This window comes from Pimephales promelas, chromosome 9, assembly GCF_988280905.1.
Source record: "Pimephales promelas chromosome 9, fPimPro1.hap1.1, whole genome shotgun sequence".
Classification (NCBI taxonomy): domain Eukaryota; kingdom Metazoa; phylum Chordata; class Actinopteri; order Cypriniformes; family Leuciscidae; genus Pimephales; species Pimephales promelas.
This window is the reverse complement of record NC_142777.1, coordinates 536,191-551,429: the sequence shown is the minus strand read 5'-3', so window position 1 is coordinate 551,429 and position 15,239 is coordinate 536,191. Positions and strand designations below refer to the sequence as shown.

Sequence of the window (15,239 nt, the reverse complement as noted above, 5' to 3'; positions counted from 1 at the left end):
ACACAAAAATGACACGTGTAAGTGTTTTTCCTTGGAAAAAAAGGATGCGTAGCTTAAAATATCTTGAATGTAACTCGACACCCTTACCTCATTAAGTATTCACGGTTCTATATGCAAATGAGCCCCGCCTCCACTCACTCAGAGATCCGCTGGTTGACGATCACACGTTGATCTGATTGGTTACAAGGTGGTTTGTGACGTCAGAGATTTCAAAGCGTGTTTTTGAGACTGTCTTTGGTTCAGTTTTAAAACAGAATCTCTTGATCAATAACAATAACAGATAATTACAAATTTTGTAGTAGCAATTACTGAAATAAAATATGAAACATGGTGACTCATCCCTTTCAGCAGACAAAAAAAAATTGGAAAAAATAAAACCAGTGAAAGCTAATTTGTTATTGACAATGATAATGAAAAATTTATTTACAAGTGAATAATATATTGGATGCTGGAAGATGTCTATTCAAATCTAATTAAGAATAAAATATTTTACACAATGTAATATATCAGCCCAATATTTGTATTTTTATGCTTATTACATTGTTAACTTAGCAACAAACGCTGTTGGACCAGTTGTGAGTAAAGTCTTAAGAGGAACCCATTTATTTTAAAGTGTTTGGCCTCCTTCCTTTATAACGTCTCTGGCAAGCGCATCTTACTTACTGGGCTGATTTTGTCGTCAGATAATACATTAAATGGATTACAAAGCATTCTGGGCAGAAGTTACTGTAGTTGCCTTTAATCCATTTATTGGAAGATTTTCGCTTTAAGGGAATTTACGCAACATTGCAGATGTGTCTGTTATACGGCCCGAGAGATTCTGACACAACATCAAGCATTTCAAAACAGAACGCCACAGCATGAATGATTGCAATCGTTGCATTTCCAGACAGACTCAAGTCTGTCATCTTCTGAAATCATGAATTGGTTCCAGGTCTTTTTGGCACTTGAAGTGAAAAACAATTGTCAAGTGCAAATTGCACAAACATACAGTAATCTGTTATCTCCTGCATCATAATAAAACAGGTTAACTCCCCTTTCCTTTTCCTGTGTGTTTGGGTTAATGAGTCTCACCCAGACGTACTGTTTCATAGTCTACAGTTAAACTCCTGTGAAACAGCAGTGTTTTAGTTCCTGGGGCCAGTTGCATGAACATAACTATTATGTTAAGACTAGCAGTTCGTTAGGGGTAATCAATCTTACTGTTCGGTATCAAATTAGACCATTGTACGTTTTTATGTGACTAACTTTAAAAAGGTATGAAGAAAAAAAATCAGATGACTATCTTGTAAGACTAGTCTTCGCAGTTTATGCAACTCGGCCCTGAAGCGCATACCTGGAATGTTTTCGAGATTTTGTCAGAGTTTTCATAAGGAACTTGAATAGAGAGTTATCAATCATAATTAAAATAAATCATCTCAGCACATAGCTTCAAGAGATTTTCAAAGGTTCTGCCAAACGTGTCAATTCTCTTAACAGTAAAATCAAACCGAACACATCCATAAATCTCACGTATGTTTATAGCAACCATGTTGTTTGCAGACGTTCTGTCGGAAACATCTGCACTTAAAGTCATATTTTAAAACTATAAGAAAATGTGTTTTCTGTTGCGTCGAGTGTCTGCTTCTCTCTTTCCCTGTTTCTCCAGTGATATTACGTTTCTGCAGGTGTCAGCGCATTGTTTGCGTGTTATTCCTGGCGGGGAGGCTGTGTGGATGGAGGGGAAGGAGAGTAGGGAGGAAGTGTGTGTTATTGCACACGCTGAAATGCTGAAGACTTTTAGCTTTGACACGGTTACATGTGTTCATCAGGTCATCATATCTCTGCCCTCCTGAAGGATCTGTAACGTTCCCAACTCAAGCAGACGGATATCTCCATTCCCAATGTGAAGCAGAGTGGATGAGTGAAAACAGGTTTCTTGTAGCGTATTGGCGCATCTCCATTTGGCGTCACCGTGCCAGCAATGCCGCCGGATGAGTTACTGTCTGCCAATGAACCACTACAGTACTTGAACATTGTTCTTCAATATTGTCAGTTATTCAATGTTTCACTTTCTATTCTACTGTATCAGTGATGTTAGTAGTGAGCCGCAAGGAGCATTTCTCCTAGTTTCTCACAAACAGAGCTATGCAGTACAGCACTATAAATCACATTAATGTACAGTACGTTAGCAGGATAACAACAGCAGAACTAGTGCTTGAGAAACAACTCCTGACATCTACACAAAGGACCACATTCAGTTGTATTCCTAGAACAACGCAAAAACCATCTTCATATGTTGGAAAGTCTAATCAAGACTGTGGTTAATGATGGTGATCAGATCAAATTAATGTCGGATTATTGCTGTAAATCCTGTGAGGACTACTTTACTATTTAACGACGTTATATTGGGATGCTACTATCCACAGATCACTCGCCATGTAAGATTGAACTTGTTTAAATAGTTTAAATTGGAATGATTTGTGCAGTGATGAAGGTAGGAGCTGAAAAGTTTTAGATTGTGTTTGGCTGCTCCACACCGCCTGGGATCAGGGCGAACATGTTTTTATCATTCCAGCAGGACACAAAGTGGTGTATTTGTCTAGAAACTGGCTCCAGTGAGCACTTCCAGGGAAGGATTCGTCTCTGCATTTGTTGATGAGTTGGAGAAGCTTTTCTTGGCTTGCTGATCGTCAAATATCTGGCTCTGAGAGACTAATGTGATAGCTGGATCCCTGAAGATGGCAGTGAGCAGCGGCTGTCTGAGACTGGAGTATCTGTGGTGTGCTGTATGCTTGTCATGTGTGTGTGTTAATGTTTTATGTCTTTATGTCTCTTTGTCTCTTAGATTTATTTGGAGAAGTGAATCTTTTCTTCAGAACTGTCTATTCTGTTGAAATCTAATGATGACAAGCTTATAATAACAATAAGTCACATTTATATTGCTTTTCTGGACACTCAAAGCGCTTTACATAGAAGGGGGGAATCTCCTCAAACACCACCAGTGTGCAACTCCATCTGGATGATGCGACGGCAGCCATATTGCAACAAAACCCCCACCACACACACACACACCAGCTTACTGGTGGAGAGGAGACAGTGATGAAGCCAATCAGCATATGGGGATAATTAGGAGGCCATGATGGACAGAGGCCAAGGGGCAGGTTTGGCCAGGACACCAGGGTTACACCCCTACTCTGTTTTCTGAAAGTCATCCCTGGATTTTTAATGACCAGTCAGGACCTCGGTTTAATGTCTCATCCGAAGGATGGTGCTTTTTGACAGTATAGTGTCCCCGTCACAATACTGGGGTGTTAGGATCCACACAGAGCATAGGGATACAGCAGAAACCTAGTTTCCTAAGAGTCTCCCATCCAGGTACTGACCAGGCTCAGCCCTCCTTAGCTTCAGAGGGGATCCGGTCTTGGGCTACGGGGTGTGAAGTCACATGATCAATGGCACAAATATACTTATTTAATCAGTGGCCCAGAAATTGTCCAGAATCTGAAATATTTCTTTGTTTCCAGGTTTAAATGAAAATCCCATATTTTCAAGGTGGTTTTAGACTTTTGGACCCACTGAATATATTGCAAGATTTAAAATCTCAGCAGGCACTGAATAATTAAACCTTTGGGTTCGGCTGACAAAACCTTGACTCAGACTGGGGAGCGAGTGGTACTGCAAACTGCTGTAACATACTGTGACAACATTGAAAAGTTGCTTTTATATTCGTCTATATGTGCATGTTATTATTGTGTAGAAAGGGGCAGGGCTCTCTCTCTCTCTCTCGCTCTCCTACATACACACACACACACACACACATGGGCGTGAGATAAAAAGTTGTGTCCCTGCAAAACAACAGAGTGACAACAATCACTAGGGGCAGGAAACTGTGCCACCCTTCCAGGTCCGCTTGAGAGAGAGAGAGAGACTGAAGGGAGGGGTCCGGGGCCTTTCACTGGATCTGGGAACCAGAGGACAGAGGAACAGAGCGGATAACACAGCTCAGGTTGCAGACTTCAACAAAAGACCAAGAGTCACCTGAGAAAGAGAGAGAGAGAGAGAGAGAGAGAGAGAGAGAGAGAGAGAGAGAGAGAGACATTCCTGCACCTGAGGTAGAGAGTGCGATCAACAGTATAAGCTTGCCGAGTGAGGAGTTTGGGAGCGAGAGAGAAGGAGCGAGACAGAGAGAGAGAGAGAGAGAGAGAGAGAGAGAGGCACGGGCAGTGAGTGCCCAAAACCACTGGCGTCGGTTTGCCTCCCCTCTTGCTCTTTAACTGTGTGTGTGTGCATTTAGTCCTGGCACTGCGCTCATGCAGGATCTGCTCACGTGTGTGTGTTTAGGATAATGTGGCGCTCTTCCTGAAGGGTTGTGAGGAGTTGGGTTTGAAGGGATCGCAGCTGTTCGTTCCTGAAGATCTACAGGACACCACACACACCAACAAGTAAGATCAACCACTCGTTACACTGTGTGTGTGTGTGTGTGTGTGTACGCCTGTGTGCTTGTTTACTTAGAAACACTGGATTTTGCCAAGACATTTTCTATAATTTCTGACGCCACAATATGTTATTTGAACAGTTGAGCTCGACGAAAATCCCTATATATTTTGGTTTCTAGTGCAAAACAAACTCATTAAAACTGATTGATTTATTATTAAGATTTTGATCAAAATCAAGATGGTGCCAAAGTTACAACCTTCAGCAGTGACTCTGCATGTAATCAATAATAAAGAAAGCATAGTTCTAAAAAAGTAACAGATGTGGAAATTATTGTTACAAGTTAAATACTGTAGGTGTACATGTGGTAAGAAAATATATTGCCATGGCCAAGTTTATCTGTTTGACCAACAAGTGTCAGGAGCAGAGCTGCCATTCTTCATCTTCTTCATCTTCTTTATCTACAGTACTTTACTGTGTTTGTGTAAATTATTAGACTGAACTTTTATGGACACACTGTTGGTTACAGTGTTTACTTCTTCAAATTTTAGTCAATTCAACAATTTCTTTTTTATTATTTGTTAGATTCTATAATTGGATTAATCAATTACGTTGCTATCTATAAAAAAACGTATAAATCACTTTATATTACAGATTTCAGTTATAGTTCAAATTATATATTTTTTCAAAGTGATTTATTTTTTATTATTTATTTTTTATTTAGAAAATGTAATATTGTCAGTGCATGATCACAAAGGATAACAAAATGAGTCTTTAACAGGAAGCTCGGGAAATATCCAGACTTAACAAACAATAAGGAAACATTTTTTTTATCACAGTTCCGAGTTTAGATATAAACTTAGAATTGCAAGATATAAACTCACTGGTGCTTCTCTCTAAGATATCAGCTTTGGTATATCTATATCAGTCGACCCTAATAAACTTAGATTTATATATAACAAGCAGTGGTTGAAGTGGGCCGTTTTTTTAAAGAGTCTTGACGACTGCTTTGACAGCTTTACAAACTTCAAGGTTGCAATCGTCTTCCGTTCTGCTTTTGTTGTGTTGTTTTTCTCATGGCTACAGCGAGCAGAAATTAAACAGAGGTGTGTTTGTCCTGCTCAGTTTCTGCTCAGCGAGGGATAATCCGGCAGGGTTTCTGAGACGACACTGAAACTACTGTAAATCACTGAGAGCGTCTGGCTTACAGGACTGGTTCTGTCACACTGAATGGACAAGAGAGATCCAATTACATTCCTCCTAGTCTGTGTGTGTGTGTGTGTGTGTGTGTGTGAGAGAGAGAGCGAGAGAGAGAGAGAGAGAAAGAAAGTGTGTATGTTTGGGTCACAGTTCTGTAGTTCTGAATTACACAAGTGTCTAAATTGTCCTCAGATTGTTGTTGTTTAGTCTGAAGGTTCAGGCAGAAAGAGTTTTTATTTCTTGCACTATAACACTTTTGGCCCAACACTTTTCAGACAGACTGTTTAAACAGTGATGCACAATATATAAATGACCATATCAGCTTTTTTCAAGCGTTTAACAAAAGTAAAATAATATATGTATTATTTTTCATACCCTTTTGACAAGCATGTTTACAATTGTTCTGTCTCGACAAATGTCGAGAATGTTGCTTTAGGCTAATATTCAGCTTTAGCCTAACTCAAAGATCTAAGACTTTTTCTATGTACAGAAAAGGCCTGTTTCTCTCAAATATTGTTCACAAATCTGTCAAAATCTTAATGTAAGTGACTTCTACTTTGACGAGATCATCCATCCATCTCACAGGTGTGGCGTATCAAGATGCTGATTAGACAGCAGGATTATTGCACAGGTGTGCCTTAGGCTGTCCACAAAAAAAAGGCCAGTCTATAATGTGCAGTTTTATCATACAGCACAATGCCACAGATGGCACAAGTTTTGAGGGAGCATGCAATTGGCCTGCAGACTGCAGGAGTGTCCCCCAGAGCTGTTGCCTGTGAATTGAATGTTCATTTTTCTACCATAAGCTATCTCCAAAGGCCATGTGTAACCACACCAGCCCAGGACCTCCACATCCAGCATCTTATCCTCCAAGATCGTCAGAGACCAGTCACTCGGACACAAGATCATCTGAGACCAGCCACTCGGACACAAGAACGTCTGAGACCAGCCACCCGGACACAAGATCGTCAGAGGCCAGCCACCCGGACACAAGATCGTCTGAGACCAGCCACCCGGACACAAGATCGTCTGAGGCCAGCCACCCAGACACAAGATCATCAGAGACCAGCCACCCGGACACAAGATTGTCAGAGGCCAGCCACCCAGACACAAGATCGTCTGAGGCCAGCCACCCAGACACAAGATCGTCTGAGACCAGCCACCCGGACACAAGATCGTCTGAGGCCAGCCACCCAGACACAAGATCATCAGAGACCAGCCACCCGGACACAAGATTGTCAGAGGCCAGCCACCCGGACACAAGATCGTCTGAGGCCAGCCACCCGGACACAAGATCGTCTGAGACCAGCCACCCGGACACAAGATCGTCTGAGGCCAGCCACCCGGACACAAGATCGTCTGAGACCAGCCACCTGGACACAAGATCGTCTGAGACCAGCCACCCGGACACAAGATCGTCAGAGACCAGCCACCCGGACACAAGAACGTCTGAGACCAGCCACCCAGACACAAGATCGTAGGAGGCCAGCCACCCGGACACAAGATCGTCTGAGACCAGCCACCCGGACACAAGATCGTCTGAAACCAGTCACCCGGACACAAGATCGTCTGAGACCAGCCACCCGGACACAAGATCGTCTGAGACCAGCCTCCCGGACACAAGATCGTCTGAGACCAGCCACCCGGACACAAGATCGTCTGAGGCCAGCCACCCAGACACAAGATCGTCTGAGACCAGCCACCCGGACACAAGATCGTCTGAGGCCAGCCACCCGGACACAAGAACGTCTGAGACCAGCCACCCAGACACAAGATCGTAGGAGGCCAGCCACCCGGACACAAGATCGTCTGAGACCAGCCACCCGGACACAAGATCGTCTGAAACCAGTCACCCGGACACAAGATCGTCTGAGACCAGCCACCCGGACACAAGATCGTCAGAGGCCAGCCACCCGGACACAAGATCGTCTGAGACCAGCCACCCGGACACAAGATCGTCTGAGGCCAGCCACCCAGACACAAGATCGTCTGAGACCAGCCACCCGGACACAAGATCGTCTGAGGCCAGCCACCCAGACACAAGATCATCAGAGACCAGCCACCCGGACACAAGATTGTCAGAGGCCAGCCACCCGGACACAAGATCGTCTGAGACCAGCCACCCGGACACAAGATCGTCTGAGACCAGCCACCCGGACACAAGATCGTCTGAGGCCAGCCACCCGGACACAAGATCGTCTGAGACCAGCCACCTGGACACAAGATCGTCTGAGACCAGCCACCCGGACACAAGATCGTCAGAGACCAGCCACCCGGACACAAGAACGTCTGAGACCAGCCACCCAGACACAAGATCGTAGGAGGCCAGCCACCCGGACACAAGATCGTCTGAGACCAGCCACCCGGACACAAGATCGTCTGAAACCAGTCACCCGGACACAAGATCGTCTGAGACCAGCCACCCGGACACAAGATCGTCTGAGACCAGCCACCCGGACACAAGATCATCTGAGACCAGCCACCCGGACACAAGATCGTCTGAGACCAGCCACCCGGACACAAGATCGTCTGAGGCCAGCCACCCGGACACAAGATCGTCTGAGACCAGCCACCTGGACACAAGATCGTCTGAGACCAGCCACCCGGACACAAGATCGTCAGAGACCAGCCACCCGGACACAAGAACGTCTGAGACCAGCCACCCAGACACAAGATCGTAGGAGGCCAGCCACCCGGACACAAGATCGTCTGAGACCAGCCACCCGGACACAAGATCGTCTGAAACCAGTCACCCGGACACAAGATCGTCTGAGACCAGCCACCCGGACACAAGATCGTCTGAGACCAGCCTCCCGGACACAAGATCGTCAGAGGCCAGCCACCCGGACACAAGATCGTCTGAGACCAGCCACCCGGACACAAGAACATCTGAGACCAGCCACCCGGACACAAGATCGTCAGAGGCCAGCCACCCGGACACAAGATCGTAGGAGGCCAGCCACCCGGACAAAAGATCGTCTGAGACCAGCCACCCGGACACAAGATCGTCTGAGACCAGTCACCCGGACACAAGATCGTCTGAGACCAGCCACCCGGACACAAGATCGTCAGAGGCCAGCCACCCGGACACAAGATCGTAGGAGGCCAGCCACCCGGACAAAAGATCGTCTGAGACCAGCCACCCGGACACAAGATCGTCTGAGACCAGTCACCCGGACACAAGATCGTCTGAGACCAGCCACCCGGACACAAGATCGTCTGAGACCAGCCATCCGGACACAAGATCGTCAGAGGCCAGCCACCCGGACACAAGATCGTCTGAGACCAGCCACCCAGACACAAGATCGTCAGAGACCAGCCACCCGGACACAAGATCGTCTGAGACCAGCCACCCGGACACAAGATCGTCTGAGACCAGCCACCCGGACACAAGATCGTCTGAGACCAGCCACCCGGACACAAGATCGTCTGAGACCAGCCACCCGGACACAAGATTGTCTGAGACCAGCCACCCGGACACAAGATTGTCTGAGACCAGCCACCCGGACACAAGATCATCTGAGACCAGCCACCCGGACACAAGATCGTCTGAGACAAGCCACCCGGACACAAGATCGTCTGAGACCAGCCACCCGTAGTAAAACTCCACATTTTAGAGTATCTTTTTATTGTGGACAGCCTAAGGCACACCTGTGCAATAATCCTGCTGTGTAATCAGCATCTTGATATGCCGCACCTGTGAGATGGATGGATGATCTCGTCAAAGTAGAAGTGCTCACTAACACAGATTTAGACAGATTTGTGAACGATATTTGAGAGAAACAGGCCTTTTGTGTACATTTTGTGTACAGTCTCATGAAAAATGGGGGCAAAAACAATAGTGTTGAGTTTATCATTTTGTTCAGTGTATATGATATATATTTAACACACACCTGCAAGGCATCTCTCTCTCTCTCTCTCTCTCCATCATCACTCTTTCCACTGGATCAGAGATGAATCTGTCAGATGAGCACAGAACTGAAGTATGTTGATGGAAACATTGAAGACTTTATGACAGATGAGGAGAGAGATGGACAGAAGATGCTATCAGAAGAATGATCTAATACGTGTTGGAATTACAGGAGGAACACTTAGAAAAACAGACGCTCTCTGATTCCTCTGACATGAAGGAAAGCAGAAACTCTACTGCTTTATCTAGCCATCTCTATCTCTCTCTCTCTCTCTCTCACCCCCCCCCCCCTCTCCCCGTGTTTTCTCATAGCCATATATCTTCTTAGCCATATTCTTTATGTTAAAATGTATATCAGAGAACAGAAATGTAGAGGTGAAATGCCATATTCTGGGTTCGGAGATTCAGAGTTTACATGTAGCTCATTTCACCAAGCCAGCGCTGTTTCGCCAGCCAAACTGTTTATGTTTATGATGTTAGATCATGTGCTGTATTTGTGTCACCCATTTTATGTGTTTCCACTAGTTGATTAATTCACTGAACACACGTTTCTTTCTCTTTCTCTTTCTCTTTCTCTTTCTCTTTCTCTTTCTCTCAGAGCTCCAGAAAACCACCAGAAGTTAAAACATGTAAGTCAAATCTGCAATGCCATGGCAAAACTACAGTGAGATCGATTTTGAAGAAAGTACTTTTATACAGCAAGGATGAATTAAATTGATCAAAAGTTACAGTAAAGACATTCATAATGTTACAAAAGTTTTTTTTTTTTACTTTCTATTCATCAAAGAATCCCAAAAAAATAAAACATATGACAGTTTCCACTGAAAATTTATGATAATAATCATAAATGTTTCTTGAGCATCAGATCATTATATTAGAGTGATTTCTGAAGGATCATGTGACACTGAAGCCTGGAGTAATGATGCTGAAAATTCAGCTTTGATCGCAGGATTAAATTACACTTTACAAATTTACACTTTGAATGCACTCACCTAAAGGATTATTAGGAACACCTGTTCATTTTCTCTTTGATGCAATTATCTAATCAACCAATCACATGGCAGTTGCTTCAATGCATTTAGGGGTGTGGTCCTGGTCAAGACAATCTCCTGAACTCCAAACTGAATATCAGAATGGGAAAGAAAGGTGATTTAAGCCATTTTGAGCGTGGCATGGTTGTTGGTGTCTGAGTATTTCCCAATCTGCTCAGTTACTGGGATTTTCACACACAACCATTTCTAGGGTTTACAAAGAATGATGTGAAAAGGGAAAAACATCCAGTATGGGTCAGTCCTGTGGGCCAAAATGCCTTGTTCCCACTGTTGGGCTGGTGGTGGTGGTATAATGGTGTGGGGGATGTTTTCTTGGCACACTTTAGGCTCCTTAGTGCCAATTGGGCATCGTTTAAATGCCACGGCCTACCTGAGAATTGTTTCTGACCATGTCCATCCCTTTATGGCCACCATGTCCCCATCCTCTGATGGCTACTTCCAGCAGGATAATGCACCACGTCACAAAGCTGGAATCATTTCAAATTGGTTTTCTTGAACATGACAATGAGTTGACTGTACTAAAATGGCCGCCACAGTCTCCAGATCTCAACCCAATAGAGCATCTTTGGTGGATGTGGTGGAACGGGAGCTTCATCCCACAAATCTCCATCAACTGCAAGATGCTATCCTATCAATATGGGCCAACATCTCTAAAGAATGCTTTCAGCACCTTGTTGAATCAATGCCACGGAGAATTAAGGCAGTTCTGAAGGCGAAAGCGGGTCAAACACAGTATTAGTGTGTGTTCCTAATAATCCACATAGAAAACAGCTGATACATTGGAATAAAATTTAACTATTTTTACTGTTTTTTTACCATTTGCTTTAACTATTCCTAGTGCACATAATATATTACTCTGTAAAATATAATACTTCGCATGCACACATTTTTGCTGACAAACACTGTGGTGATTTATTTACTTGGGGATCTTTATTTAGTGTGAGCTTTAATGAAATCAATACTGCATATGTTATTGTGATACTGTGATATTGTCTACACCAGAGTGTGTGTGTGCATGAGCATATGTCGAGGTGCACTGACTCCGTCTGACTGTTCTCCAGGTTCTGATCACCGTCTACTGGCTAGGTCGAGCAGCCAACACCAGCGCCACTTACAACGGGCCCACGCTGGCCCTGCAGGAGTTCGAGTCGCTGATGAGAAGGGTACACACACACACACACACACACACACACACACACACACACACACACTCACACTCAAGTCAGAACTATAGTTAAGCTGATTCTGTGTTGAAACACACTCCACCTCGGTCCATTACTGCTGAGGTCATCGCTGGAAGAGGGTGTTTCTACACACCACTGGACTCAGATCTCCAGGGAATACACTGATCTCACACACACACGTCAGTGGGACAAAGCACAATCTGCTGTTTTGTGCAGTTGACAATCGTAAAAATAAAATGAAAAACTACCTGAAATGCACCTTGAGATGAAGCTCACTGTAGACTTTTGTTTTCTAGAATAGTGTAGAACAAAGACTTCATCACACACTTTATCACACACTTTATCTCACTGATGCGAACAGCAGCTCATGCCACAGCCACTGATGTCACTGGACTGACATGTGTTATTCCATCATGTGATGTGGCGTCAGTAGCGTCGTGTGATCCCTGTGATCTGTGAATGCTGTGCAGTGTTCGGCGTGTGCATCTCTTCAGTCTCGCTGGGAGAAGTGGGGCATTGAAGTGTTTTTCTAACCGTACCGTGAGTTCAGACATACTTCTTTTGTCACTTACTGTTTTCGTCTTCTATATAACAGGGAAGTATGTGATTTCGGACACAGCCTTAAAGTAGGATTTAGAATCATCAAGTGACTTGAATCTTTTAAATCCATTCGAAAAACTATTTGTTCTTCAAGTGAATTAGTGACTGTTTCTATACATTAAAAAAGTCAGTATCTTTAGCCGCGTTTCCACCGCAGGAACTTTCCCCAGGAACTAGGAACTTTGGGGTGGCACTCGGTGGAACCAGGGTCTAAATGAAGTTCCGGGTAAAAATTCCCCCCCAGAAAGTTCCCGCCGGCGAGGTGGTACTTTTTCAGAGTTCGGGAACTTTCGGGGTGGGACTTGTGCGCTCAACATGCTGATTGGTTCTTAGCACGCTATTCTTTCTGCCCAATGGCGCGCGTTCGTCCCATCCATCTAACGGTCAATGTCCACTGATAACAAACGTCTACTTTTATATCTAGCATTACGAGCTTTCTGAATACGCTTTGGGTGCTCGTCTCTTTTCTGCCGTTTTGTTAATTACCTCGTTAGTAAACCAATCGCACACAAAAGCAGCACAACTTGAATCTCCTCCATACTAACTCTAAACAAACGCGCAGGCTAGGAAGAGGACCAGTACTTTAGCCCGCGGTGTAAACGCAGTGAGCAAGCGGTCTGGGGCAAAAAACGTTCCTATAAAAAAAGTTCCTGGGACAAATAGTTAGGTCAGGTGGTTCTCAGTTCTGCCGTGTCATTGGTCAGGTGGTTCTCATTTCTGTGGTGTCATCATTGGTCAGGTGGTTAATAGTTCCTGGTAATTACAGCTTTTGTGTCGATTATAAGTCACTGAATCGTTCACTTAGTAGATTAACTCAGTCATAAGCTCACTCGTGTGGCCAAGCTCAATCCAAACATCAAAACCCCACTTGTAGAACCCTCTGATAGCAAACCTGTGATGATGATGATGGTGTGTGTGTGTGTGTGCACAGGAGCTGGACAGCCCGCAGCGCAGCGTCAGGGACAGTGGGTACATCGACTGCTGTGAGTCGGAGCGCAGCCACTCTCTCTCCCCGCCGACACACACACGAGACGACTCGTTCGACAGCCTGGACTCCATCGGCTCGCGCTCCCGCCACACTCCCTCGCCCGACGGCCTGCTCGGCCTCGGCTACAGCGATGGTGAGCCTCACACACACAAACAACATGGGCTAACCTGGGCTTTGAGCAATACAAGGCTTCAAATTTGACAAGCAGTAACATCTTGGAGTATTAGCGTTGTGTGAAAGCAGTAGTTATTACAAAATAAAATATTACAAAATTACATGAATTTAATAACATGAAGTGTCAATGGAGGGAAAACTCTCTCAGATATAATAAAAAAGACACTTCATTTGTGTTCCGAAGATAACGAAAGTCTTACGGGTTTGGGACGACATTAGGGAGAAATATGCCTTTAAAAATGTCAGATGTCAAACTGAGCTATCATGAGCAAAGATGGCAGAGTTCAGATGCAGTACTTCTGAAGAATGACATGATAACAGATGTGCTTTCCTTCCTGAAGCATGAAAACATTATGCAGGAATTTTGGAAAAAATTAATTTACGCTTTAATGATGTGTTTACAATCAGCTAATGAAAACGGATGAATCTGATGAAATTTGAATTTAAAATCCAGTCTCAATTTTTGAAGTGAACTGTAATGTAATGCTTTATTCATGTGTGCGATTGGCCGAGGCTGACACCGTGTGACATCATGGGTTCGTCCGTGTGGTTTCATTGGTCGGCAGAAAGGGTTTCTGTTGATCACAGGGCCGTCGCCATGGTTACATACTTTCCTAATAAAAGAGAGAGAGAATCTGGAGAGATTGAGCACACCATATCATTGTTGGACTTAATATATATCAGGATAATAAAAGAAAAAAGAGATTGAAATCATTTGACACAAAACCATGTTTATCCACTGTGCGAATGAACCCTCATTTAATGTAGTCTTGCTCCTATTCTCTATGGCTTTATGTCATTGTGTTCACGGTTTTTGAGGATGTCACACAGCCTGTCCACGCTGACAACATACAGTACAGTCGTTTCATTGTATGTACAGCATTTGACATAAACAACTAAATATATAGACAGTGTTTCTTCTATTATAAAAGTAGGTTTAAAAGCCTGTTTATGTTGCTCTCTTATCACTGAACTACTCTAAAGTTGTTCGTTCGTTGCACTGTATTATTTGCATTTCAGGACACACACTCAGCCCAGTTTGGGTGCAGTGTTATCCTTCACATACAAACACACATGCAAATCAACACACACACTCACTCACAGCAGTAATGTTTTAAACACCCTCATATAATCATAGTCTACTGCAGTAAAAGTGGACCTTTTAAACAATTAAATCTAACTTGGAACTGCCTGAGAATAAACCGGAAAACACAAATGCATTTCTCCAGTCAAAACCCTTTATTTCCCAGAGTTTCCCACAATCCATCTCGGTCCCTAGAGCTCCTAGAAGAGATTCAGTTTTCGTATTAGATTGTTCATTTCTATGGAAATTGTGAATGAGAGCCAGAGACGTAATCCCAGAATGCAGTGCTCAGGAATGGGCTGTTCAGTACTGTAGTTCTGTCAGGATCACTGCTGTCAAAGATGAGCATTAGCAAACGGGTAAGAGCAGCCAGCGCAGGGATAAACACTCTCAGGGGTAAACAAAAACCAGGAAAAGCGTAAAGGAAACAAAAACCTTGAAAAATGATATACAATACGGACCTCCACGTTCGGCGAAGTGTTCTTTACAAATCACGGACAACCTCCACAATTATCACACATGACTAGAGGTCTCCAGGTGATACTAACCCGTGCGAATAGGGCTAGAGTCTCTGCACATTAGACTGGGATCAGAGAAAGTACTTAAACAACTGAAAATTGTTCTAACGCAC

At 44.2% G+C, this 15,239-nt stretch overlaps 1 protein-coding gene across 7 annotated transcripts in view; it reads left to right on the top strand.

Annotated features, from left to right (window-relative positions):
* limch1b (LIM and calponin homology domains 1b) overlaps positions 1–15,239 on the top strand; it is an 89,033-nt gene that overhangs the window by 33,925 nt on the left and 39,869 nt on the right. For all 7 annotated transcript variants that reach the window (XM_039653714.2, XM_089134653.1, XM_089134651.1 and 4 more), the window contains exons 4-7: positions 4,324–4,424; positions 10,125–10,155; positions 11,640–11,741; positions 13,294–13,483. In XM_039653714.2, coding sequence (XP_039509648.2) covers positions 4,324–4,424; positions 10,125–10,155; positions 11,640–11,741; positions 13,294–13,483 — 424 coding nt within the window. The remainder of the gene's footprint in view (positions 1–4,323; positions 4,425–10,124; positions 10,156–11,639; positions 11,742–13,293; positions 13,484–15,239) is intronic.